The 26,007-nt window shown below is 38.7% G+C and overlaps 1 protein-coding gene across 1 annotated transcript in view; it reads left to right on the top strand.

Moving 5' to 3' along the window:
• Positions 1 to 26,007, top strand: part of taf2 (TAF2 RNA polymerase II, TATA box binding protein (TBP)-associated factor) — an 84,846-nt gene that overhangs the window by 8,292 nt on the left and 50,547 nt on the right. Inside the window, exons 4-13 of the mRNA XM_052022623.1 lie at positions 2,518 to 2,636; positions 3,374 to 3,515; positions 4,187 to 4,418; positions 11,429 to 11,613; positions 14,611 to 14,724; positions 17,232 to 17,331; positions 19,660 to 19,745; positions 23,230 to 23,365; positions 24,806 to 24,960; positions 25,283 to 25,397. Of these exons, the coding sequence (XP_051878583.1) occupies positions 2,518 to 2,636; positions 3,374 to 3,515; positions 4,187 to 4,418; positions 11,429 to 11,613; positions 14,611 to 14,724; positions 17,232 to 17,331; positions 19,660 to 19,745; positions 23,230 to 23,365; positions 24,806 to 24,960; positions 25,283 to 25,397 (1,384 nt within the window). The remainder of the gene's footprint in view (positions 1 to 2,517; positions 2,637 to 3,373; positions 3,516 to 4,186; positions 4,419 to 11,428; positions 11,614 to 14,610; positions 14,725 to 17,231; positions 17,332 to 19,659; positions 19,746 to 23,229; positions 23,366 to 24,805; positions 24,961 to 25,282; positions 25,398 to 26,007) is intronic.

The raw sequence follows: 26,007 nt of genomic DNA, 5'->3' as shown, positions 1-26,007 counted from the left end.
ATTCCAGATACATTGGTTATATATTTCCAGAACAGTATAGAGTCAGGAATTGTGCTTTTGGATTGGAAATTGGAAAATATTACTTCTGTGCAGGAGAGAGAAAGAGAAACCAGATAACAAAGTGACCATCAGCTTATCGATCATAGTGAAGTTACGAGAATCTGTGTAGAGACACTATTAATGAGCACTTATAAACAAATCTTTCAATTGATGCAAGGAAATGAGTACATATTGTAAAGTGAGGATCATCTCTGACTAATCTAGTTGCCATTTTTGAGAGCGTCATGAGCTTCATATAGCTTTTCAGGAGATACTTGAAAAGTTTCATGGAAGAGAGAGTTAGCAGAAGTGAAAATGCAAGGAATTGAAGGTAACATTGTGAAATGGACTTGTAATTGGGAGGTCGGAGGTACAGAAAGTCGGGATAAAAGGTTGGTTCTGTTAAGGGAAGTGACAGGTGTTTGTTTCCTGGATATCATTTCTGGGCCTCATCTTTTGGATGAAAAAATAGAGAGGGAAATATTCAAGGTTGCAAACGAAGTTAGTAAATTGTATAGTTAGAAGTTGGAAGTTAAAAAGGAGCATTGACTGTGCCAGATGGAATTCTGTATGGGCAAAAATGAAGTCCATTAGTTTGGATCAGAGACTGAGAAATTGGAACATTTCCTAGGAACTGTGGAACAGTAGAAGGATTGCGGTATACAGGTTACAAAATGTTTGGCCACAGATACATAAAGGCTAATGATTGCTTTCTTTTAGCTTGAAGTAATTTGAAATTAAAAAGCATATAGATGATAATTCAGTCGTGCAGAATTTTGGTCGAGTTAATGTGTTCAGTTTTGGGTATGACACATCAGAAACTGTAATTGGCTTTGGAAGGAGAACATTGTGCATTTACCAGAATGAGACCAGGCCAAGAGTTAGTTATGATGACGGTAGACTTAACCTCAATTTTTCTGAATTTGAGTAATGGAAACTAAGGAATAATCTAATTGATGTATTCAGATTGATTAAGAAATTAATTGGAGCAGGGAAGATAAAGTTCTTCTGTGGGTGTAATGTAGGACAAGGAGACTTGATCTTAAAATTAGAGTCAGTTATTTAGCAGTGATATCAAGAAGTACTTTTCAGGTGGAGGGTAGTGGAAAAAGAAACTTGTTCCATCGAACATCAGTAGGTGTTGAATCAATTGAAATTTTCAGAAGCAAGGTTTATAAATTTTTGGGGAAGACTATTGGGCAGATGTAATCTAATTTGATTGTGGAACCAGCTCAAGAGGCTGAATTCCTATGCTAAGGACTGATATGGATACACAATATGGAAATGACCAAGGCATAATGCTGTTCCTGTCCTTGGTGGACTTTTAATGTAGTCAATAGCTACCTGGAATGACACAGTAGGAGGACATTCAGCGCATCAAGTCCATGCTGGTTCCCAGTGGAACAATGGCATTTTCAGTTCCCCTGCAACTTACTCTCTTGGATACCCAACAACTCCCTTTTGATTCTGTTTTAACCATTTACCTACACGAATGGGTAGCTTATAGGAGCCAATTTACCTGCCAGCACACCTTTGGGATGTGGGAGAGAATCAGAACATTCAGCAGAAATCCATGTGGTCACAGAGAGGATGTGCGTTCCACTCAGCTAACCCTCCAGGTCATGATCAAACCCAGGTCACCGGAGCCGAGAGGTGGTACCTCTAACTGCAGTACCAATATGAAATCTTCCACTTTACTTTCCAAGTTCAACAAAATATAATTTTAATATAAGATATATTTGTTAAAGATAAAAAGGGTGCGTCAATTACTGAAATCATTCTAAGCCTTGGGAAGTAAAATGACATATTGGTTTAGGTGGAAATGCTAGAAGAAATATTAAGATTTTATTTCTACAGAAAAATATTAAACTTAGCCAGTTATCTATGTCTAAAACACCAAATATGAATACAAAGCACAGTCGACGTTTGGCTGAAATATGGAATTATCTATTAAATTGTTAATTACATATGTTCAATTGTGGTGTGGCCAACTAAAGTGTGATCCTTCTGAAAGATATGAAATGATAAATGTGTCAGAGGTGCAAAATTTATAGACAAGTAAAAGGAATCATACCTATGTAATTTGAAGTTTAAATATGAGGAGTAAAATTAATATTTACATTGATGTTCTAATTTTGAAGTTAAAATTAGAACATCAATGTTTGACAGATTATGGAAGTGATGCTAATTTTATAACTGCATTTGAAATGATAACGCACCTGATTATCTCTGCAATTTTTATATCCAGTAGAATTATTCTTTTTAACTTGTTTGTGTGATCAAAAACATGTTTGCAACAAAGTTTAAGAAACATTCAGAGGACAAATCTATGATATATATTAAATTTGGATTGACTACACAGAATTTTCTCTACATAATTTTGAAACCCATTCTGTTGGTTTGCCTGAAAAGCTGATAGTATTGTAGAGTTTCAAAAAATGAAACAAATATATTTTTGTTTCTTCTTTTATATTCTAGGCGAAATCTTAATTATTTTTCCAATGCCTATGCAGCAGCAGTCAGTGCAGTTGATCCTGACACTGGAAATGGAGAGCTGTGTATCAAAGTTCCATCTGAACTATGGAAACATGTTGATGGTAAGTTTAAATGGTCACCGCAGAATGCAGGTGTTCAGTCAGTTATTTGTGGTATTCGATGATCTGCCTGGAAATCAGGTTCATATATGATCATGGCAAAGTTATGAAATTGAACTCAATAAATTTATTTATCACTGGCCTGGCACCAAATGATTTGATTATGCATTAAAAAAAAATCAAGGATGCAGAAGAATGAAGAATTGTTAAACTATTGGAGTTCATGCTGGTGAACAAGCAACTGCAAATGTGATAGAAGCAAATTCCATTGTATATTTCAGAAAGGCGGAGCAGAATATTACAAGACAAAAAATGTAGGTTTATGATGCTTTTCAGGTGAATTCTCTAGGAGGATATGCTGAATGCAATAAGTTGAGAGGAGAAGTAAAGAGGAAAACAGGAGAAGCAAAAAGAGATTACGACCAGAATGCAATTAGCATAAGTGAGAACTCAAAAATGTTCAATGGACATGTAAATGTCAGCAAGCAGGCAGAGGCAGGGTAGAAGCAGTTATGTGTGAAGGTGATGTATCGTTGAAGACATAGGACAAAGCTAGGATATTCAATGAGTACTTTACATTGATATTTTATTAAGGAATAATCTATACATCAAATTTGCAAATCACTTCACAGGAGATGTTGATGAATAACATAAAACATTTTTGTTAATTATATTGAAAGATTACAATATACAGTATCTTAGAAATGTACTGTCATTATTGTCTCTTTTTTCACTGTTAGAGATGAAAGTTTTGAAGGTATATATTGAATTTTCCTTGGACCAGCCAAAAGGAGGGCTTCATTTTGTTGTGCCCAATGTGGAAGGCAGCATGGCTGAGCGAGGTGCACATGTCTTTTCCTTTGGATATGAAAACTCTACAAGGTGAGTAATTAAACTCTCAAGAGTTTTTTTTAATACTTTTATAATGACCACATTTTAAAATGTGTTGCTATAACTATTTGAGCCATCGTGCTTGCTCTGTGTCTTGGAAAGAGCTATCTGATCAAACCCATTACCCTACCCTTTTTACCAAATTTCTATTGACTTTTCCCTTTCATCTGTTTATCCAGTTCCCTTTTTGAAAGTTGCTATTGAGTAAGCTTCCACCGCTTTTAGGCATTGTGTTTGAGAACTTCATAAATCATTGCATTAAATAAAAAACCACTTCACCTTCTGATTCTTTGACCAGTTATCTCAAAGCTTTGTCTTTCCACTCCTGGAAATAGATCTCTTTATTAAAGCTTTTAAATATTTTGATTGATTTTGAATGCCTTTGTTCAAACTTCCTTTGGTATTCTATACTACAAGGTTTGTAATAAATATTTGTAATTTCCAGTAAATTGCAAGAAGTAATAATTGTGATTATTAGTTCATGGTCTGGATCACATTGAATGGTAGTGGGTTTAAAAGGAGGGGATTGTTTAGGATCCAAGGAAAAGGAACAAAGGAGAAAACAAACTTCAGTATTGTGTAAATTCAATCTTTGATGAATTTGGAGGACAGAAGGATCTTTAAGTATATTGACAGGTTACACTTTTTTCTAAATTGTTTAGGTTTTGGTTTCCTTGTGTGGACTCTTTCTCTGAACTATGCACATGGAAATTGGAGTTCACAGTTGACGCTGCCATGGTAGCTGTTTCCAATGGAGATTTGGTGGAGTCTGTTTATACCCATGACATGAGAAAAAAAACTTTTCATTACATGTTAACGATCCCAACAGCAGCCCCGAACATTTCATTGGCTGTTGGCCCCTTTGAAATACTGGTTGATCCTTACATGCATGAAGTAAGTGAAATTAAATTATTTGGTCTGCTTGTTAGGAGTAAGAACCTTTGAATGCCTGATTTTCTATGCTTATCACCTGCATTTTGACTATTTTTACCACTAAATATTTTATATTTTTCTATATTATGGAAATTGCATGAAAAGTTTAAGCTGTGAATATCAGGACTGACAGAGTGAGCCTTTTGGAAATTTGGTCATTAAGGATCTCCTAACAAATAACTGTTCATTCCCTAAAGCTAATGTAAACATATTTAACACTGTTGCAACAAAGTAATTTAGAAAATGTAAAAAGACATTTTCCCCAGAGAGATGAATTTATAGAATTCACTGCAAAGGCAAAGAATGTGGTATGTTGATCTTATCAGCAAATTATATGAGTTAAAATGGGAAAAGAAAACAGGAAATCTAGGTAAACACAGGACGGAGAGGGGGATTGGAGAGTCTATCGATTGGGCTGAACGGATGGGAGGAAGCTTGTGTGGTGCATAAGCCCTGTAGGGGTCATTTCAGCCACAGACCTTTAATGTCCAATAAATATTCTGTATTGTTTCCTAAAATTTGGGTTCTTTGAGCACTTTCAACATACTTAATGTTAGAACATATGCCAGACAGTGGCATGATTAGGAGATTATAGGAGACTGGAACACCATGACAGTGTATACCAATGGTGCACAACATCCAGCTTGCACTCACCCCACTGCTGCCTACGCTCGTCTCAAGGAGAAATTTGGTCTCTGCCATATATTCCCCTCCCACTCTACTATCCTCACCTCAAGAAATTGTCTGAAGTAAATCCAGGCTGTTTGCCACCATAGTGTTGTATTTGATGCTGAGCAGAGCTTTCATCCCAAATGTGCTTCATACCTAAAATTGCTGAATTCCACCTCTGTAACATTGTGTGACTCAGTGATGCCTTGCCTCATCTATTGTTAAAACTGTCATCCATGCCTTTATAATGTTTAGATAGTTATTTCAGCGCACTACTGACTGATGTCCTATCTTCTCTCCGATGTAAACTTGTGATCATCCAAAACCATTTCCTGGACCTTTCCCAGATCCAAGTCTCATTTAACCATTACTGTACTTAATTGCACTGGATTTCACGCTGACAATGCCTCAATTTCCAAATATTCAACTTTAATATCAAGCCTCTCTTTTGTGTTATTGCCTTCTTATCCACCTCATCTCTCTTCTTTATGACTCTCTTTAAAGTTGCATATTTGCCAAAGCCTTTTGTCCTGATTCTTCAAGATGTCAATGTTTTCATACCCTTCAGTGCCATGAATGTTTCATTTACGCGTCAGGCACTGTGTGAATGCCAGTTGTTGTCCTTGTCAGTTTCATGTCATAACTGATCACAGTCCAGTGCAGTAGTATAAATACTTTCCTGTTTAATGTGAAAGACTTATTCTTCGTCGGTAGTTTTCTGAGGCTCTGTTTTATGGATTTTGACTTGATTTGCATCAAGCACATTGGAGAAAATTTTTGTTTCATGTATGGATAAACTGTTTGTTATTGTGTTCAGAATCAGTTTAGGACCAAACAGTCTCATGTAATGAAATCCTTAATGATGTGAACTGTCTGTTGACCTACCAATGTTGCAGCCGACTTATTAGATTTTTCAGAAGAATCTTGGGGTGGTGATGGCTGGGCATAATACGAAATATTGAATTATAGCACAAACTCCACTTGCATTCTGGATAGTGTATGTTTTTCTTTAGCATCCATTGGTCACTTGCTGAGAAATATTTGACCAATGGTGGGAGGACCAATTGGAATGTAATATCCATTTCTGAGAACTGTGGATGGTAGTTTAAAAATGTTATAATTGAAAAGTACACATGGGGGCAGCAACAAGCAATGGATGAAAGTAGTTCAGAAAGAAACTGAGTAGTTCAGATGCAAGTATAATTTAAGCACCGCATGTTTCTGAACTCACTGCCATTCTTATAAAAGCAGTAATTTTCAGGCAAATTGTTTTGCTAGCTAAAACTATACTTAATAATTTGGGAATAACTAGCCAAGTTAGTTAAAGTTCCAAACTTGACCAGTATCAAACCTTTTGAATCCTGCATCATAGTAGAGCATTATATTGGGAAGAAGGACGTGAGAGACAACTTAAACAAATTCTACCTCTCTTCATGGAAGAAAGCATAGAAAACCTCTTGGAAACACTTAAGGAGGACAGGTCTGGAACGACTGAGGAGGTCAAAAAATTCAGTATTCCTAAATCCCAAGACCTCATGACATACATCATGGGGTTTTGAATGTGGTGGCTATGGAGTCTTCTAAACTTCTATCGACTCTAGAACTGTTCCCACAGGTTGGAAGGTAGCAAATGTAAACCCGCTATATAATAAAAGAGGAAGAGAAAAAAATGGGGAATTATAGACCATTTAGTATGATATGCGTAGTAGCGGAAATGCTGGAATCTTTTTAAGAAAGTGGTTAGAAACATAGAAAAACTACAGCACAATTCAGGCCCTTTGGCCCACAAAGCTGTGCCGAACATGCCCCTACCCTAGAAATTACTAGGCTTACCCATAGCTCTCTATTTTACTCAGCTCCATGTACCTATCCAACAGTCTTTTGAAAGACCCAATCGTTTCCACCTCCACCACCGTTGCCGGCAGCCCATTCCAAGCACTCACCACTCTCTGAGTAAAAAAACTCACCCCTGACATCTCCTCTATATCTACTCCCCAGCACCTTAAACCTATGTCCTCTTGTGGCTACCATTTCAGCCCTGGGGAAAAGCCTCTGACTATCTACCCGATCAATACCTCTCATCATCTTGTACACCTCTATCAGGTCCCCCCTTATCCTCCGTCGCTCCAAGGAGAAAAGGCCGAATTCCCTCAACCTGCTTTCACAAGGCATGCTCCGCACTCCAGGCAGCATCCTTGTAAATCTCCTCTGCATCCTCTCTACGGTTTCCACATCCTTCCTGTAGTGAGGTGACCAGAACTGAGCACAATACTCCAAGTGGGGGCTGACCAGGGACCTATATAGCTGCAACAATACCTCTCGGCTCCTAAATTCAATCCCCCGATTGATGAAGGACGGTACACCATATGCCTTCTTAACCACAGAGTCTACCTGCGTGGCCGCTTTGAGCGTCCTATGGACTCGGACCCCAAGATCCCTCTGATCCTCCACACTGCCAAGAGTTCTACCGTTATTACTATATTCCGCCATCATATTTGACCTACCAGAATGAACCACTTCACACTTATCTGGGTTGAACTGCATCTGCCACTTCTCAGCCCAACGGTACATCCTATCTAAGTCCCTCTATAACTTCTGACAGCCCTCCAAACTATCCACGACACCCCTAACCTTCATGTCATCCGCAAACTTACTAACCCACCCCTCCACTTCCTCATCCAGGTTGTTTATAAAAATCACAAAGAGTAAGGGTCCCAGTACAGATCCCTGAGGTACACCACTGGTCACTGACCTCCACTCAGAATACGACCCTTCAACAACCACTCTTTGCCTTCTGTGAGCCAGCCAGTTCTGGATCCACTCTGCAATGCCCCCTTGGATCCCATGCCTCCCCACTTTCTCCATAAGCCTTGCATGGGGTACCTTATTAAATGCCTTGCTGAAATCCATGTACACTATATCTACTGCTCTCCCTTCATCGATGTGTTTAGTCACATCCTCAAAAAATTTAATCAGGCTTGTAAGGCAGGACCTGCCCTTGACAAAGCCATGCTGATTGTTCCTAATCATATTATACCTCTCCAGATGTTCATAAATCCTGCCTCTCAGGATCTTCTCCATCAGCTTACCAACCACTGAGGTAAGACTCACCGGTCTATAATTCCCTGGGCTATCCCTACTCCCCTTCTTGAATAAGGGAACAACATCCGCAACCCTCCAATCTTCCGGAACCTCTCCCGTCTCCATCGACGACGCAAAGATCATCGTCAGAGACTCTGCAATCTCCTCCCTCGCCTCCCACAGCACCCTGGGGTACATCTCATCCGGTCCTGGCGACTTATCTAACTTGATGCTTTCCAAAAGTTTCAGCACCTCTTCTTTCCTAATATCTACATGCTCAAGCTTTCCAGCCCGCTGCAAGTCCCCAATACAATCCCTCAGATCTTTTTCCGTAGTGAATGAGAATAATAATATGAACAAACAGAATCAACATAGATCCATGAAAGGGAAATCATGTTTGATAGATCTATTGAAAGTTTTTGATATTGTAATGAGCAGAATAGATTAAAGTAAACTGGTTGATAAAATATCTATGTAATTTTGGAGGCCCTTTGATTTGGTGTCACACCAGAGTTGACTGACCAAAAATAGAAGATGTGAGATTGGAGCAGTATACTGGTGTGGACTGAGGTTTGGTTAATGGACAGAAAACAGAGTTGGAATAAATGGGTTGTTTTTGGATTGGGAGGCAAAGATCAGGGTGCAATACCGAGGACCAAGCTGTTCACATTTTATATCAATGATTCGGCTGATGAAATATAGAACAATACAGCATAGAACAGGCCCTTCGGCCCACGATGTTTACCAACATAGCTATTCCCTCCTACCTACAGAATGCCCATATCCCTCTATTTTTCTCTCATTCATGTGCCCATCCAAGCCCCCCTTAAATGCCCCCAACGAATTTGCCTCCGACACCCTATCAGGCAACGCATTCCAGGCATCCACCACTCTCCTGGTAAAAAAACATACCCCTCACGTCTGTTCTGAACCTACCCCCTCTCACCTTAGATGCATGCCCTCTGGTATTGGATCGCTCAATAATGGGAAAAAGATATTGCTTGTCCACCCTATCTATGCCCCTTATAATTTTATACACCCAACAGATCACCCCTCAGCCTCTGCCGCTCCAGAGAAAAGAGGCCAAGTTTGTCCAGCCTCTCCTATAGCACATGCCCTCTAATCCAGGCAGCATCCTAGTAAAACTCCTCTGCAACCTCTCCAAAGCCTCAACATCCTTCCTATAGTGAGGTGACCAGAAATTGCATGCAAGACTCTAAATGCAGCCTAACCAGAGTTCTATATAGATGCATCATAACTTCTTGACTCCAATACTCAATACATCGATTAATAAATGCAAGTATTCCATAAGCCTTCTTAACCACCCTGTCTACCTGTGTAGCTACTTTCAATGAGTCATGGACTTGCACCCCAAGGTGTCTCTGCTCTTCAACACTGTCAAGGGTCTTGCCCTTAAGAGTGTACTACCTCTTGACATTAGTCCTACCAAGGTGCAACATCTCACATTTATCTGGGTTAAACTCCATCTGCCATTTCTCTGCCCACATCTGCAACTGATCTATATCCCGCTGTATCCGTCGCCAGTCTTCTACACTATTCACAACTCCACCAATCTTGGTATTGTCTGCAATGCTGATGATGCAAACTTGTAGATATAGTTGTTACGGACTCAGTGAAAGTCCCTTTAAGATAGAGAGTGTGTGTGTATGTGTGTGTGGGGCGTGCTTACGTCAATAGAAGATAAAGGACGTAATGACGTTGTTGAAGAAGAAGAAGAGGAGAGAGAGAGAAGGGAGAGAGACACCAGCCTGCTTGTTTTCTCTATCGATGGATGAGAAACAATAACTGTGTTTGCCACTGAAATCCATGTATGGAAGTTGGAAGTAATCCGGTGGAGTTCACTTTGTTGCTGACCTGTAGAAGGAAACAGGTATTCGTGTGTGGACGACCACGGTTCGGATGCTTTTCGGGGTGAGGAAGTCACTACCGAGTAAACACTGAAGTGTCGTTTGGGTTCCATCGTGGAACATTTGGATTTCGTATGTACTCTCTCTATGTTTTTCTACATCTACACTTATCTTCAGACAACGGTGGTTGTTGAAGAAGCCCTTGCTCACGTTTCACCTTATGGCTTGCGGAACTGAACTTTAAGAACCATTCCGGAACTGGGAGTTTTGGACTTTGTCACACACACACACACGAAGAGTTTAGTTTTGGGGTTAACGTTCGAGGTTTAACATTCTTGAATTCTAACATACTAACATTTTTACTTTTATTTTACGTATTATCAATAGTAGTGATTAATAAAATAGTTTTTAACACTGAATCATGCTCAGTGTGTTTCTTTTGTTGCTGGTTTGTGACATAGTATACATAGGTGGCAGTGTGGGCAGTGAAGAGAATGCAGAGATGCTTCAGCACTATGGACAGATTAAGTGAATGGGGAAGGATGTTGCAGATGGAATATGATGTTGAAAAATTGTGAGGTCATCCACTTTGCTAGAAAAAAAGAGAATTCTTAAAAAAATGTGACAGATTGGAAGGTGTTAGTGTTCAGAGGGATCTGGGTGCCCTTGCACAAAAATCACAGAATGTTAACGTGCAGGTTCAGCAAGCGTTTAGGAAGGCAAGTGGTATGTTGACCATCACTGCAAGAGGATTTGAGAACAAGAGTGTAAAAAGTCGACCATTCAGGACAAAGATGAGGAACAACTTCTTCATGCAAGGGGCAGTAAATGTGCGGGATTCCCTATTTCAGGGAGTTTTAGAGTCTCAGTTGCCAGTATATTCAAGACGGGTTGATAGAATTTTAGAGGTTTAGGAGAATCAAGGAATAAGGGGTTCTTGCAGAAAGATGGCAGTGAGGTAAAAGATCAGCCATGATCTCTCTGATAATTGAACAGGACTGAGGGATGGAATGATCTCCTATTTCTTATATTCTTCCATGGTACAGCATTTAATAACTATAAAATAAGAAATACAGTACTCTATGTCATGGTGTCATTTGTTGGAAGTCTGCATGACATGTTTAATAAGGATGACATTTTTAATAGCTTGAATATTTTTCTCTAGTCAGGTGAAAACCTAGCTAAGAAAATCCATTTGATAGAGCTTGTGAATTGGGCTGAATGAATTCATTGCAACAGAAGTTGTATGTGGAGTGAAATTAAACAAATTATCTTTGATTTTGATGTAATTTTAAAAGGTATTTCTATTACATTGGAAGGACACGTTTCACATTTTGATGTCATACTTTCCAGGTGACTCATTTCTGCCTGCCCCAATTGTTGCCACTCCTGAAACACACCACATCCTTTCTTCATGAGATTTTTGAGTTCTATGAAGAGATTCTGACCTGCAGATACCCCTATGCTTATTATAAGACTGTATTTGTTGATGAAGCCTATGTAGAAGTAGCTTCATATGCATCTATGAGTATTTTAAGGTGAGTTTATTGGAATATCTCTTTTGTTGGAGGTGTTGACTGATCAGCAGACATTCCCCATAGTAAGACAACTTCAAATGAGCTTAGACTGCATGCAAATACTTGTTAGCTGCCTGTTCAGATGGAAGTGGCAGAAGCTTCTTAGGAAAATTGAAAAGTGCAAAGTAGAAAATAATTTTCAAAACTATGCTTGACAATTAAAGCTCTTTGAAGCTTTAGATGGAGTGCAGTGCACATCTGTGATGCTTTCATTGGTAAAGGTACAGTCCAGAGAAATAGTCATTTGTACCAGGAGGATTATGGTTTTCAGTTAATTGTTTGTGCTAACTAGTTGTTGTTTGTTAAGGGACACAGTTTAAAGCATAATATCTCTGGTTAAAGTTTTATATTGGAATTGGAGAACCGTTGAATGGTTGACTTTTTTGAGTTGATCTTCTGTGCATGCCCATTTTTACCAACTTTTTCTGCTCAGGGGTACTGAAGCCAGTTGTCATGTCCTACCACCATCTTAACAGCAATTATCTAACTGGACATCAATTATGGATTGAGCCCATAACTTTTCAAATGTTTTCTCTGTGCAATAGTATTGGGTGGTAATGAATTGACCTATCAGGCTAGGTAAAGCTTTGTGAGTTAGACTTAAATGAGATTTCCTTTGAATGGAATTCCAGCACCATGTGAGCTTTTATGTCACCTTATCCCAGCAAGTCATGTTGTTCCTAAGTTTCTAAGCAGAAGATCATTTCAAATATCAAGTTAAATGTGAAATGTTCAATGGTACAGGAACAGTGTGGTCTGTCCAAGAGTTTTTCCATCCCAGGCCAAAATTGTGTTGTGGTTTTTGAACTGAAGCTCCATGTTTACACATGAGAGCTAAGATTAAAGAAAAAGATTCATTATTATTTAATTTTCCAGTTAAATGAATGACTTCTATTAATCAATAAAATGACTGTAAGATGGAACACAAAAATGGTTGTTTAATTTTATTTGGCTGTTTGAATAAAAGTTATGGCTAAAGTGCAAGTTTATTTGATTGTACTGGTACAGTGAAATCGAGGTCAGATGTAGCAAGTTGCAGAGACGAGGCCCATCATGATGATGATACTAGTTTCAAGTTTCCCACAACAGCAAATGTTATAATTACCCAGATTACTAGTTTAGTATCTCATTTGTCCTAAAGTATGGTATATTTCACAAAAGGTCATACTGTAGCATGGGAGAAGGCCCACTTGTGTACCATCACCCTATAATGCTGAAAATTCAAGTAGTTATTTAGTTTCCTTTCTGAATGTTACATTTGAATCTGTCCTCACCACTGCCCCCAGCAGGACACTCCAGACCCTAATCATATGCTGCATAAGAGAAGTTTATCCTCCTGTTTCTTTTCATTCCTTTACCAGTCACCTTTATTCTATGATCCCTAGTTCTTGATTCTGAATGGGAGCACTTTCTCTTGCCTGTTCTCTTCCATTCATGATTTTCAGTATCAGCATCAGATCACCGCTATAATGAGAATAACTACAGCTTCACCATTCTACCCACGTAAGTAAAGCCCCTCATCCCTTGAATCATTTTTAATAAATCTCTCTGCACCCTTGCTAAAGCCTTTACATCCAAGGAACTGGACACAATGCTCAAGTTGTGGCAGAACCACTTTTATGATGTGTTGCACCATGGGTCTACTTCCACCTGGAACTGAACTGAGTTAACACATTTGTTTCAGATTTTAGATTATTTTGAGCTTTCTCCAAGACTGACATGTAGAAAAAAAACTTAAGTTATTGCACTCTGCGCAGTCTCTGGTGTTTAACTTGATTTAAAGAAATTGGGTTAATTTCCAAAGTATCTGGTATCACTTTTATTTAAATATGATATTTTGATGGTCTATACTTGTTGCATCTATTTTTTCGACATCTAAGACTCAGTTTGTCAGTGGGAGCATTTCCCTGGCACTTTCAGCTTTCTTGTTACCTTACTCAGATGACCATTATTCATTTGTATTGAATTTTGCTTGTAATTGATATCCCCAGCAGTGGTCATTGTAAGCCACTTTAAAAGTCAACTTAACTGACATTTGAGCCAATAAGGGAGCCAAGTGCTAGCTGAGGTTGTCATGCATCAGTAGTAGATAATCTGTGCAATCCATTTTTCCCTTTCATCTGATGCAGAGGCTAGGTGAGATTAGCAAACTAGACAAAACAGATATTACCAAGTGTGTGGTCTATATGGCTCAGATGTTGCAGAAACATGGAACCTTAGTAAATTGCTGTTTCCCTGGTGGCTTGGTCATACAACATGGCAAACACCCAATCTATTCACTAAGAAACTGAGTCAAAAACTCAGTCAGAAATTAAAGTTAGGTTGGACCCTTCCACACATGGGACAACAGTTTAAAGTGAAGAGCATGTCTTAACAGAAATTCTGGTAATCTAGTTTGATGTCCACAGTATAATTTACTGCATTAGGAAAGCAATAAAAGGGCAGGAAAATCACAATATTACATAAGAGCAGAAATGATAAAGTTTGTCTAGTTGGTATCATTACTGCAGAGAGAAATATCAGATAAGTACTTTGTGCTGTTTGATGTGTGCATTCAAAACAAGATGTTATTGTCCACAGATCAGAATTCCTCCTCTTATAGTACATACTCTTCTGAAATATTAAGCTCTCTAAACAGGTTTTGTGCTCATTGCTAGTTCTTTTAGTTATTCGTAGTCATTAATAGTTGTACATTTTCATGTGTTTGTTCTTAACTTTGACATGTGGTTGATGAAAACCACAGCCAATTGTTACGTTATTGCCATGAAGTGCAAGTTTAAAGAGTGAATATGAAAGGACTGGCAAGCTTCCAGTGATTCGAGGAGCTGACTACATGCAGCATTTAGCCTTAACTGATTTTTTTGTTACCTTTTAGACCATAATATTTGTTTTAAAAAATATATATAAAATGTCTTTCTTGTCTGTAACTCTTGTCCTATTTTCTCACCTCTCACTTAGCACAAACCTCCTGCACAGTGCCATGATTATAGATCAGACGCCACTTACCAGACGATGTTTAGCACAAGCTTTGGCTCAGCAGTTCTTTGGCTGTTTCATTTCTAGAATGTCTTGGTGAGTATATAAAATGGTGGAGCCAAGAACATGCACCTAAATAAATTCACCACATTGATTGCTTTGGATAGACTCCTCCTGTGCTTTGAAACCTTCACAATATATATAAAAAGTTAATAATGAACAGACTGAACTAATATTGGTATCAGCTTGATTCATTTGCTGGAGCTCACCTTGGATTAAAATATGGATTCAAGCCCACAGAAACTTAAGTGCATAATTCAGGAGAGTTCCATGGGGAATGGTAAATTAATGGAGGGCGAAACATTAAATTGGCTGCCTGTTCAAGTGCATGTAATTACGTTGGTGCACCTTTCAAAGAAGTCCTGTCAGTTTTTGCCAAAATGTATATTTTGAGCAGGATGACAACAGATGAAATAGTCATGTCATTTGTAACATACAAATTGCTGGTTGTGTTTGTCTTTTTCAATCTTTTTATTAGTTTTCAAATTAATACAGATTGATATATAGCATCAATATTTATACATGTAATACAAAGAGATTAGGATAACAGTCATAGCATATATAACCATAAAAAACAATAAAATAACAAAAAATTCTGTAGATCCACCGATCTCTTAGTAAATGAATATAATTGGTTGTGTTTGTCAGCATAACGACAAAGACTACACTTGAAAAATAATTGCATTCTGGGACATCATAAAATTGTGAATGCCATTACATATTTTCAAATTCCTTCATTAAGTGTTCAGAGTAAGGTTAGGATCCACAACATTGAGAAGTATTATTAGGGAAATGTTCAATACAATATACTGAATTCTAGAATGTTCTAGGTGGTGATTTATTTTGCACTAAGAAAACAAACTCCTGATGTCTCATTCAACCTCTTTTTTTTGTAAACTCGAAAAGTTGTTAATCTAGAAGTTTATTCAAAAACTACTTGGCTATGTAAACAGAGTTCATGGAGTGTACAACTGTGAAATACTTAGTTTATTCCACTGACAGGAATGATAAGCTTTTTAATCAAACAATATGTGCTTCCATGTTCATTTTAATTACTCACAAAATCATTGTGAAGATTAAAACAAATTTTTGATAGTTTATTGTCACTGTAATGCATGTTTTCATATTTCATTTTGAATTTAGTCTTTCACTTGATAGTTTCTTCAAAATCTGGGACTAAGTATATGCGTATCGATATCTGATATACGTACCAAATGTTCTCCTCCTCTTCTCCTCCGTACATAATTTGATTTCCCCATCACTGGCAAAGAAGATAGCTTCCAAGCTGATTTAGACAGAACTGCTATTAGAGCTCAATAAGGACTTACATAATTGACCATGCCACCATTCTCTCTGTGAAGCACTGTCTTATTTCTGACACACACCTTTCCTTGGTAATATTTTAAAATTAGGGTCTTTATGTGGATAGTTCACAGGCAGCAGTTACATTCTATCACCTGGTGATACGTGTGTTGAAGCTTCAGTGTGCTGTGTTGTTGAAGCCCCTGCAAAGACATTTTTGCATATGGATCTTCGCCATGAATGATGACTTTCTTGGTAGCAGACCCATCTGTCAGCTGGATATTTTTAGATTCTGGTGATGATAACTCATCCAAATAATCAGGAAAAATCTTCTTCTATTTTCTAGTATCTGCAATATTTTGCTCATGTAAGAATGGCATTTTTCCCTTTCCGAAATGATGTAGAAAAATATTGTGGCCTCTTAGTGGTAGTCCTCTTGCAACGTGGAATCACTGGTAACTGCAAGAAGAGATTCCCTCTAATAATAGAGCTTTAATGCCAATGTTTAAAGTCATGGGGATAGTCTTTTAATGGGTGACAGGCTTAGGTAATGACTGGGACAAATTCAGGGCCTTTTATTTTAAGTTGGTTTTCTATAATTAACTGTAATTAAATATTGGCAATAGACAAAAGATGAAGAATTTTCCAGAGAGCATGTGTCTTAATTAGATCCTACAACCTGGGAAGCATACATTGAAAACTCTAAAGGAAATTCAGTACTCATTTTTTTAATTGAAATGCTCCAATGACTATTTATAATGAAGTGAATGTGTTTTATATTAAGAATGAAAATGACATGAGGTGATGAGTTACAGATTATACCTAGCTTGTAACTCATCTCATCTTGGAATCATTTATAAAGTTTGCAGTGTGCCAATTCAAATCAAGTATAGGTACAAATCTTTTTTTTTTGTAAAATGCAAGTTATATTTTCAGAACACCAACTGGAAGCTGCATGTACCTGGAAGTCACATTGTAAAATCCCCACAGTTATTTCTAGAGTGTGACATAGTAGCGACATCTTTCATAGTCCATTCTGACCGTACTTGAAAAATTGTGTTTGCAAACACATTTTTTGTGGTGATTTTCTTTCCCCCAAATCCTGAAGATTCAGTTAAAATTTACTCAGTTCTTTTCTTTTACTCTCTCACAAATGAAGAATGAGGTGAAAAAGATGATTTTCTTGCACTAATTTTAAATTCATTCTTTTGATTACCATCTTTTCATCTTTGCCTTTGTAGGTCCGATGAATGGGTGTTAAAAGGAATCTCTGGATACATTTATGGCCTTTGGATGAAAAAAACATTTGGTGTTAATGAGTACAGACACTGGATTAAAGAGGTAGCACAAACTAAATTTTACTGTTAATAGTACAAGGTTTATTTTTGGTAAGGCAGTTGACTGGCATGGATGTGCTAAGTGAACTAGAAATAGGGTGACACTTTTAAAGGGACTTCTAGCAAGTAGTCTACCTTATAGGGATCAAAGTGCAGTTAATCAGTATCTCTGAAAACCTACAATATGCTGAAGTTCAGAAATAGAAGCAGGATTATATTTCCAGCCAAATACAGTGAGTGGAAGGTTGTTACATAATACAAATTATATGTAAGATCTATCCCAGTCTATTGAAATCGTGCTGTCTCTGGGGTTGATTAACAGTGGATATTAATCAATTATCTCCATTTGTCACAGCCTAAGGTGTCACTAAATGCACAGCCAAAATTGACTGCTACCAGAAATCAATTTGATACTTTTTATACATAAAAACAGTCACAATTGGTGCAGGAGAGGGCCATGTAGCTCCTGAAGCCTGATATGTCAATAAATATCTGATATGTTGTAGCTGATCTCATACAATATCCTGATTAATTTCAATATCTCTTGATTCCCTTTGTATCCAAGAATATATTGTTATATTCTTTTCTGAGACTGCTTCCTAGTTCCAAATTTTTTAGCAAGGGGAAATGGACTCTTGAGTGAGTACCTTGTGTGTCTTGCATATTTCCATGAAATTGATTCCTGTTCTTCTAGACAGTTTAGAATATAGGCCCATTCTTTCCAAAATGTCTTCTGAGACAAATCTCATCTGGGGATTCAATCACATTAAGGGACGTGACCAAAACCTTGGTTAAAAACCTAAATTTTAAGGAGGATCCTAAAGGAGGGAAGAGAATTGTGGAGGAAATGTCAGATACCTTGTCCTCAGTGACTGAATAGCTCTGCCTTCAATATCATAATTCCAAACAAGCTCTTCTCCGCACTCCTAGACCTACTTACTCGGCACCCCACTCTGCAACTGGATCCTTGACTTCCTGACCAATAATCCACAATCAAGAAGGATAGGCAGCAACACCTCCGCCACAGTTATCCTCAACACTGGTCTTCCACAAGGCTGTGTCCTCGGACCTTTACTTCCTATCCACTCACGACTGCGTGGCCAGATTCTGCTCTAACTCCATTTACAAGTTTGCAGATGACACCACCATAGCAGGCTTGATCTCAAACAATGACAAGATGGAGTACAGGAAGGAGGTAGAGAGCCTAGTGGTATGGTGTCAAGACAACAACCCTCCCTCAGTGTCAGCAAAACAAAAGAGCTGGTCACTAACTTCAGGAAGTGGGGCGGAGTACACACCCCTGTCTGTATCAGTGGTACTGTGGTGAAGATGGTTGAGAGTTTCTGGGTGTATACATCACCAACAACTTCGGGTCCAGCCACGTAGATGCTATGACCAAGAAAGTGCACCATGCCTCTACTTCCTCAGAAGGCTAAGGAAATTCGGCATGTCCCCAATGACCCTCACCAATTTTTACATATGTACCTTAGAAAGTACCCTATCTAGAAGCATCACAGCTTGGTATGGCAACTGCTGTGCTCAAGACTGCAAGAAATTTCAGAGAGTTGCAAATGCAGCCCAGTCTATTATGCAAACCAGCCTCCCCTCCATTGACTCTGTCCACAGTTTCTGCAGTGAACATCATCAAGGACTCCTCCCACCCCAGTCATTCTCTCTTCTCCCCCCTTCCATTGGGCAGAAGATACAAAAGCTTGAGAACACATACCACCAGGCTCAACAACAGCTTCTATCCCACTGCTGTAAGACTCTTGAACGGCCCTCTTATAAGATGAAGATGCACTCATGATCTTTCAGTCCACCTCGTCATGGCTCTTGCACCTTATTTGTCTAACTGTAACACTTTATTCTGCACTATTTTATTGTTTTCTTTTTATACTACCTCATTGTACTTGTATATGGAATGATGTGTCTGGATGACATGTATACAAAAGCTTTTCACTGTATCTCGGTACATGTGACAATAGTAAATGAAGTACCAATTATATGTGGCTACCAAAGCTGGGTGAATTTAAAGTTGAGATGAGCAAGAAGCCAGAACTGGAGTACAGAAATGACTGATTACAAGACTGAAGAAAGCTGCAGCAAAAGGGAGGGGCGTGGCCGTGGAATGATATGCAAAATGACTATTTTAAAATTGAGATGTTGCTCAGTCGGAAACCAGTACGGGTTAACGAGCACAGGGGTGATGGTGAATGGTAATTGGTGTGTTAGAATATAGGCACCATAGTTTTGGATATAAAAGCATGGATGAGGCTTATTCAGAATAGTTCATTTGATTAATACGATGGAGTAAAATATTTGTATTTTGAAGGAACTGGACAAAATTGTGGACTATGAATTGAAAACTGGTGGTGTTTTGCTGCATCCAACATTTACTGGGGTGAAAGAGAAAGAAACGTAAGTAGTCCTTTATTTGTCTTGGCTGACATGGAAGGTTACAGATAGTTCTTCATTTGTCCATTTCCTGTCAAATAGGCAAGACCAGTTCAATATAGGACCTTTGGTGGTGTATGTTCATCTTCCGCACTCAGTCCATAATTCATTACGTTCAGGAATCCAACCAAAGATACTGATTGCCATGGGTAGATATTTTGGTAGAGTTTGTAACTTTTTTTAGTCACTGAGGTCTGTCCTATCATTTGGTAGTAATTATTATTGATGAAAATGCACTAAACCCATTTTATGTTCCTAATTTAATACTCCTCAGAGCATTTAAACAATCCATCCACTGCCATCGATTCAGATGCTTCTAAAATTTGGGCGCTAAATTAAAACTAATAACATTCTTTGACAGTGGTGCAGCCATTTGCACTACTGTCTCACAGCTCCAGAGATCCAGATTCAATACCAACCTTGGGTGCAGTTTGTGTGTTCTCCTTGTCAGTTTCCCTTGGGTGCTGTGATTTCCTCCCACATCCTAAAAATACGTTGGTTGGAAGGTTAATTCGCTACTATAAATTTCTCCTTGTGTAAATGGGTGGCGGGAGAATTAGGGATGGGGGGTGGAGTTGACGGGCATATGAGAAGAAAGATGGGATCAGTGTAGATGATCTGCACAGAGATGGTGGGCTGAAGGGCCTGTTTCCATGCTATATGACCTGCCACCAATTTGAACTGTGAATGGTTTATTTCCATGCAATTTACCTCTCGTTTCTTATTTGCTTGTGCTCCCCTATGTACTTTTTCTCATCAGATTTACTGTAAACTGCTATCTGATGTCCCTACTGTCTACACTTAATGCAGCCATTAAAATCTCATCATTTTAAAAAAATATATTTATTCACAGGATGTGGGCACTACTAGCAAAGGCAACGTATATTGCCCTTTTTTAATTTCTCGCAAAAGGTGCAAGTGTGCCACCTTATTGGGCCGTTGCACTCCTTGTCTTGTTGATGCTTCCACAAAATGTTGTTGGGAAAGGGGTTTAGGATTTGGACCCAGGGAAAGTGAAGTAATGGTGATGTATTTCCATGAGAACAGTGTACGACTTGGCGGGGAACTTCAGATAGTGTTGCTTCATTTGCAGTTGCAAATTTTGAAGGTTCTGTTGGTGTAGCCTAAGTAAGTAACTGCACTACACTTTGTACTTAGTCATGAAATGCCAATGGCGGAGGGAATGAATGGATGTTTGTGGTGATATGGGGTCATTGAAGTGGACTGCTTTGTCCTAAATGGTGTTGAGCTTCTTGAGAGTTGTTAGAACTGCACTCATCCAGAGAAGTGGGAAATATTGCATTATACTACTGATGCGTGCCTTGTAGATAGTGGAAAGACTTTGGGGTGTCAGCAAACCCAGCTTCTGGCCTGATTTTCCAGCCATTGATGTGGCTAGTTCAGTTTAATTTCTGATTGGTGCTGACATTCACATTCCCCAAGATGTTGACGTGCGGGGGAATCAGCAGTGGTACTTCTGTGGTGCAAATGTAACTTGAACGTTGTGTAGGTTTCTCCACAGAGTCACAAATTGATGGTGCAGTTGTCAACAAATGTCCTCTCTTATGACATAATAGTTGAAGGAAGTTTATTGATGAAGCCACTGAAGATGATTAGGACTAAGACACTGCCATGAGGAAATCCTGCAGGATTGTCTTGGGGCTGTGATAATTGACTACCGACAACCACATTGGGTATTTTCCCCACAATACTTGTAGACTCCAGTTTTACTGGGGCCCTGTGAACCCTAGTAGTGCCTTGATGTCAATGGCAGTCATTCTCATCTCACTCCAGACCAAACCAGTTAATGTGATGGATTTTAAGAATTAATGAACCAGATTATTCTAAATAATAAGAATGGTATTTTCATAGCTCATACTATTACTGATAATTAGTTGTTTTTTTATATTCAGTTGCGATTCTGGGATATAAATTCATGCCTCCGGATCATTTGTTCAGGCTTCTGGGTTACTCATCCACTTAAGTAACCAGTGTGCCACCATATCCAACTTTGAATAGTTACTTGTTGAGCGTAAAAATAAAACTAGGCCTGATGAAGGGTCTCGGCCCGAAACGTCGACTGTTCATTTCCCTCCATAGATGCTGTCTGACCTGCTGAGTTCCTCTAGCATTTTGTGTGTGTGTTGCTCCAGATTTCCAGCATCTGCAGTTTCTCTTGTGTAACCAGGTATAATATTTGTGTTGACACTTCAGGTCAAAGACCCTTCGTCAGAAAGTCCTTTGGCCTGAAATATTCATTCTGTTGATCTTTCCATGGATGCTGCTTGACCTACTGAACGTTTTCAACATTTTTTTTGTTTTAATTTTCCAGAATGTGCTGTATTTTGATTTTCATCCAACTATAATATTATTTCCCTATATCCATTTGTGGCCCTGTTACATGGTTGGAATCTCACTATTTTCCTCTGTGTATGCCTTGAAATTCCTATCTCACCCCCATCCCCCCATCACGAAGACAGTCCAATTTCACTCCCACTGCTGGTCATCACAGTCAAGCTGAGTTCAGTTCTCTTCTGATTACTACCTACAGTCACTTTATCATTATTAAGAATGAGGATGAGTTCCCAAGAATGAGAGTGCTAACTGAATGATATACTGTATATAGAGAGATGCATTGCTGACCATGTAGCTTTGCCTAGAAACATGAACCCCTGCCCCTCCTCGTGCTCTGCAGGGTATTTGGTTAAGGGCTCAACCTTGCGCTTGTGCCCCTACAGAAACCAAATTGATAGTGACCTCATTGCTGCATAGCTCATTGTGCAGTGAGCCACTGAGACAATGTGAACTGGCTTCCTGCTGGATGGGCTGACTAAGCAGTGTCAACATGGTGAATGTGGATATTGCTGGGGGGAGTAGCTTCCATTACATCCAGTGAGAGATGGTAATGGAGACTCTAGGATTCAGGTGGCTGTCAACTCAAGGCATAACTGCTGATGGTCTCGCTCAGCCGAAGGCACCCCTGAGTCTTGCATCTTAGTGTGAATGGCCTCGTAGCTTGCCCCAGCCTTGCAATTACTCATTGCACGCTGTCTTGGTGGTTCACTCCATAATGAGGCGATCATTTCCTTGCTGTAGGAGAGCCAGGTTCTCACCACAGCAGCACGCAGCCCAAGTGGATGTGTTTTTTTAAAGTATGTGGAAGCACCAGAATGGAATCAGCACTCTGCAGGGTGTGTTAAGGGGGAAGTACTAGTCTGATAGAATCTTACAAATTTCCTTCGGTCCAGACCAAATACTTTTTTTTAGATGTTTATTCAAAATTTATTTTGTGTTTAAAGTGTTACCATGTTATATGTAACTGAAGTTGAAATTTAAAACAAAATGAAAACTGGTCACTATTTGTTTACTTAAACAACGTTAAATCTTTGTGAAATATTGTTGTTGCATGTGCCACAGTAATATTTCAGTTCTCTTTAAACCCTTGCAGCCCAGCACCGCACTTGCACTTTTCAATTCGACATCCGCACACTTTGTCCTGGAAGTATTACAAGATGTTTCAGTGCAAAGCCCACCTTGTAATGCGACTCATTGAAAACAGGATCAGCATGGAATTCATGCTTCAGGTTTGTGGGAAAATTAATTCATTTACGTGTTGGAAGAGTTGTTTCCTGAAGAACTAATTTATTTTTAAATTTTTTTCATCTTCACTTGCTTTATTGGATTCTCTCCACTCACACGCCATAAAGTTCAAGCCTAGATTTTTTAGTCAGCAGGCACTACAGTCACTTACAGTCAGTGAAATATGAAGTATGACTGCCAGTGAAAATTGCCACATTGATTCAGGAATTTCAGTGACATGGAGTTCACTGACTCTGGTGTTGGCTGTTTTTAGGCATCAGTTGAAGTTGTAGATTCATATCCAGAACCCTATGATAATTTAGAAACTTTGGACCAGTTCTTAATGGCATCACCTGCTGCCCAGAATCAGTCACTCTGATCACTCTACATCTGTCTTTCCTCGTGTGGATGTAGAGTGTCTGTCTTACTGGCTTAAAGCATTCTGTGCTCCAGAGACATGGCCTGAGCAGTAGCAGGGCTTCTAATGGCTTAGTGAAGAACCTCATCCTTGTAGCACCCCTGATAGATGTGACAGCTGGAATAGCCCTGCTCCCAGTTTGCCAAACCCTTGAGGGTTTTTAAATGTCACTGACATTTAGAGATACTCATACATTTAAAGATTATTCAAATGAAGTAAATGAAATTTTTTTCAATTCTTGAAATAGTTTTGAAAAATAGAAAGGAACTTTCTATCTCCTTTTGTGTCCACCAAACCTATGGTCCTTGCTGAAATTATTGGGTTTGCACATCTGACACCTGCTATAAGCTGTTGCAGGATCTTAGAAGTGTTTTTTCTTCCTTGTGGCATATGTTGTCTGACAACCTTCCAGATGTCTAAATTTGGGACTTCCACAATTGACAGTTTGTGCACAGAAGTCCCAAGCTTGCTTCCATTTACTAGAAAAATACAGGCCATCAATTCCAGCAGAGCATAATTAAGGAAGATGTGCAGGACTTGTAGTCCTTCAATATTGTTCAGCCATTCATTATATCATGGCTAATCTGTACGTCAATTGCACTTAGCCCTTGTTGCTATATATCCGCTGTACCCTTTTACGAGTCTTCAAAGTAGCAGAAATTTCACTGAAAATTGGGCATCCTCGGCATCCTTTGCCACCAGGCAAAGTTGTGGAAAGATTTTTATAGCCTTAAAATTGCCCCCTGGGATACTTAATACATTAAGCCAAAGTTCTCCGCTTCACCATTTTGGTTCTTAACAAAATAAAGAAAGAACATAATCCATTTATTTACTGATATTCCATTGGAGTAACTTAAGGCTGTTTTTTTTTTCCTTAAACAGAAAAGTAATGAATCTGTAGAAGCCACTGTTAGGATAAATGAACTGTAGGCATTCATCAACTAAAACTTGTAGCTTCCAAATACTATAAACTTTGTAGTTGCAAAACAGTACATTGCTGTCCAACAAAGTTTGTTCACTACTTTAGGTCTTCAACAAACTGTTGAGTTTGGCCAGCACTGCTTCTTCACAGAAGTTCCAATCACATATGTGGAGCCAGATGCTGCTTTCGACAACCGGATTTTTAAAATCAATTTCAAATGTGTCTGGAAAAGATATTCAACCTCTAATAAAGCAATGGGTGTATCCTTTGTGTTTTTCCTATTACTTCTGAACATGTGATCATTTATAACGATCAGAACGTTAGCTCGGCACGCAATAGTTGCTCTTTAATGTTATTCTTTCAAAATGCAAATCATCCCATTTGTGACAGATAACTGCCTCAAAATACATACACATGTTTCTTCCCTCAGCTTTGCTAATGTTTGGTTTTACAAGTCCTTTCCTGTCAATTCAGAAGTAGATGTTGCATATCAAATTTGACTGGGTATCCTTTTCATTTATGCCACAGTCAGACTCGGTTACACTGTTTAGTACTTGGAAAATCCTTAATTGTATTCTGTAGTGACCAGAGTGGTGTGGTGAAGTTCTTCGGCAGTTTTGCATTTAATAGGAAAAGGAACATCTTGGAACTGGAACTGAAGCAAGATTACACTTCTTTGGGAACTCAGAAATACGTGGTAAGACCAACTCAAGTTCAGCTTTGCGATTGAAAAGTTTAGTCCTAAATCACTAAATAATGCAGAGTTCAGCTTGGAATCTGACAGCATAAATGCTGCATGTTCCCAATTACAATTGTTGGAGCTGCATACTGATAGTTCAGATATATTTGTGAAATTTGATGGCTGGTTTCTAACAAAGATGAGTGCAGTGAATCCAGCAGGTTTACTCTCAAAGTACATATTTGGAACATCTTCACAAGTCAGAGAAATTGTAAAACAATCTTGGTTTAATTTTATTAACAGACTGTTTCACATTGGACGTATTATTCTGCCAACCATCCTCAAGTATTATTTAATCATGCATATTCTTATTTCCAAATCCATTAACATTCTTGCCTTTCCTTATCTCTGTAATTTCCTGCTCATAACTTTGAGTTATTTCTGCTCTTCTAATTCTGACCTTGTGTTCATACCCAGACATAATTATTCCCCCGTTGGATCCTATGCCTTCAGCTCCCAAGTCTATAAAGTCTGGAATTCCGTCCTTAAATTGCTCCAACTTCTTTCAAGACGCTTATTGAAATGTACCTCTTCGACTAATCTGTTGGTTATCTGCCCCAATTTGTCT

Source organism: Pristis pectinata, chromosome 9 (genome assembly GCF_009764475.1).
Source record: "Pristis pectinata isolate sPriPec2 chromosome 9, sPriPec2.1.pri, whole genome shotgun sequence".
Taxonomy (NCBI): Eukaryota; Metazoa; Chordata; class Chondrichthyes; order Rhinopristiformes; family Pristidae; genus Pristis; species Pristis pectinata.
The sequence above is the reverse complement of the archived record's forward strand: the minus strand, read 5'-3'. Positions and strand labels throughout refer to the sequence as shown.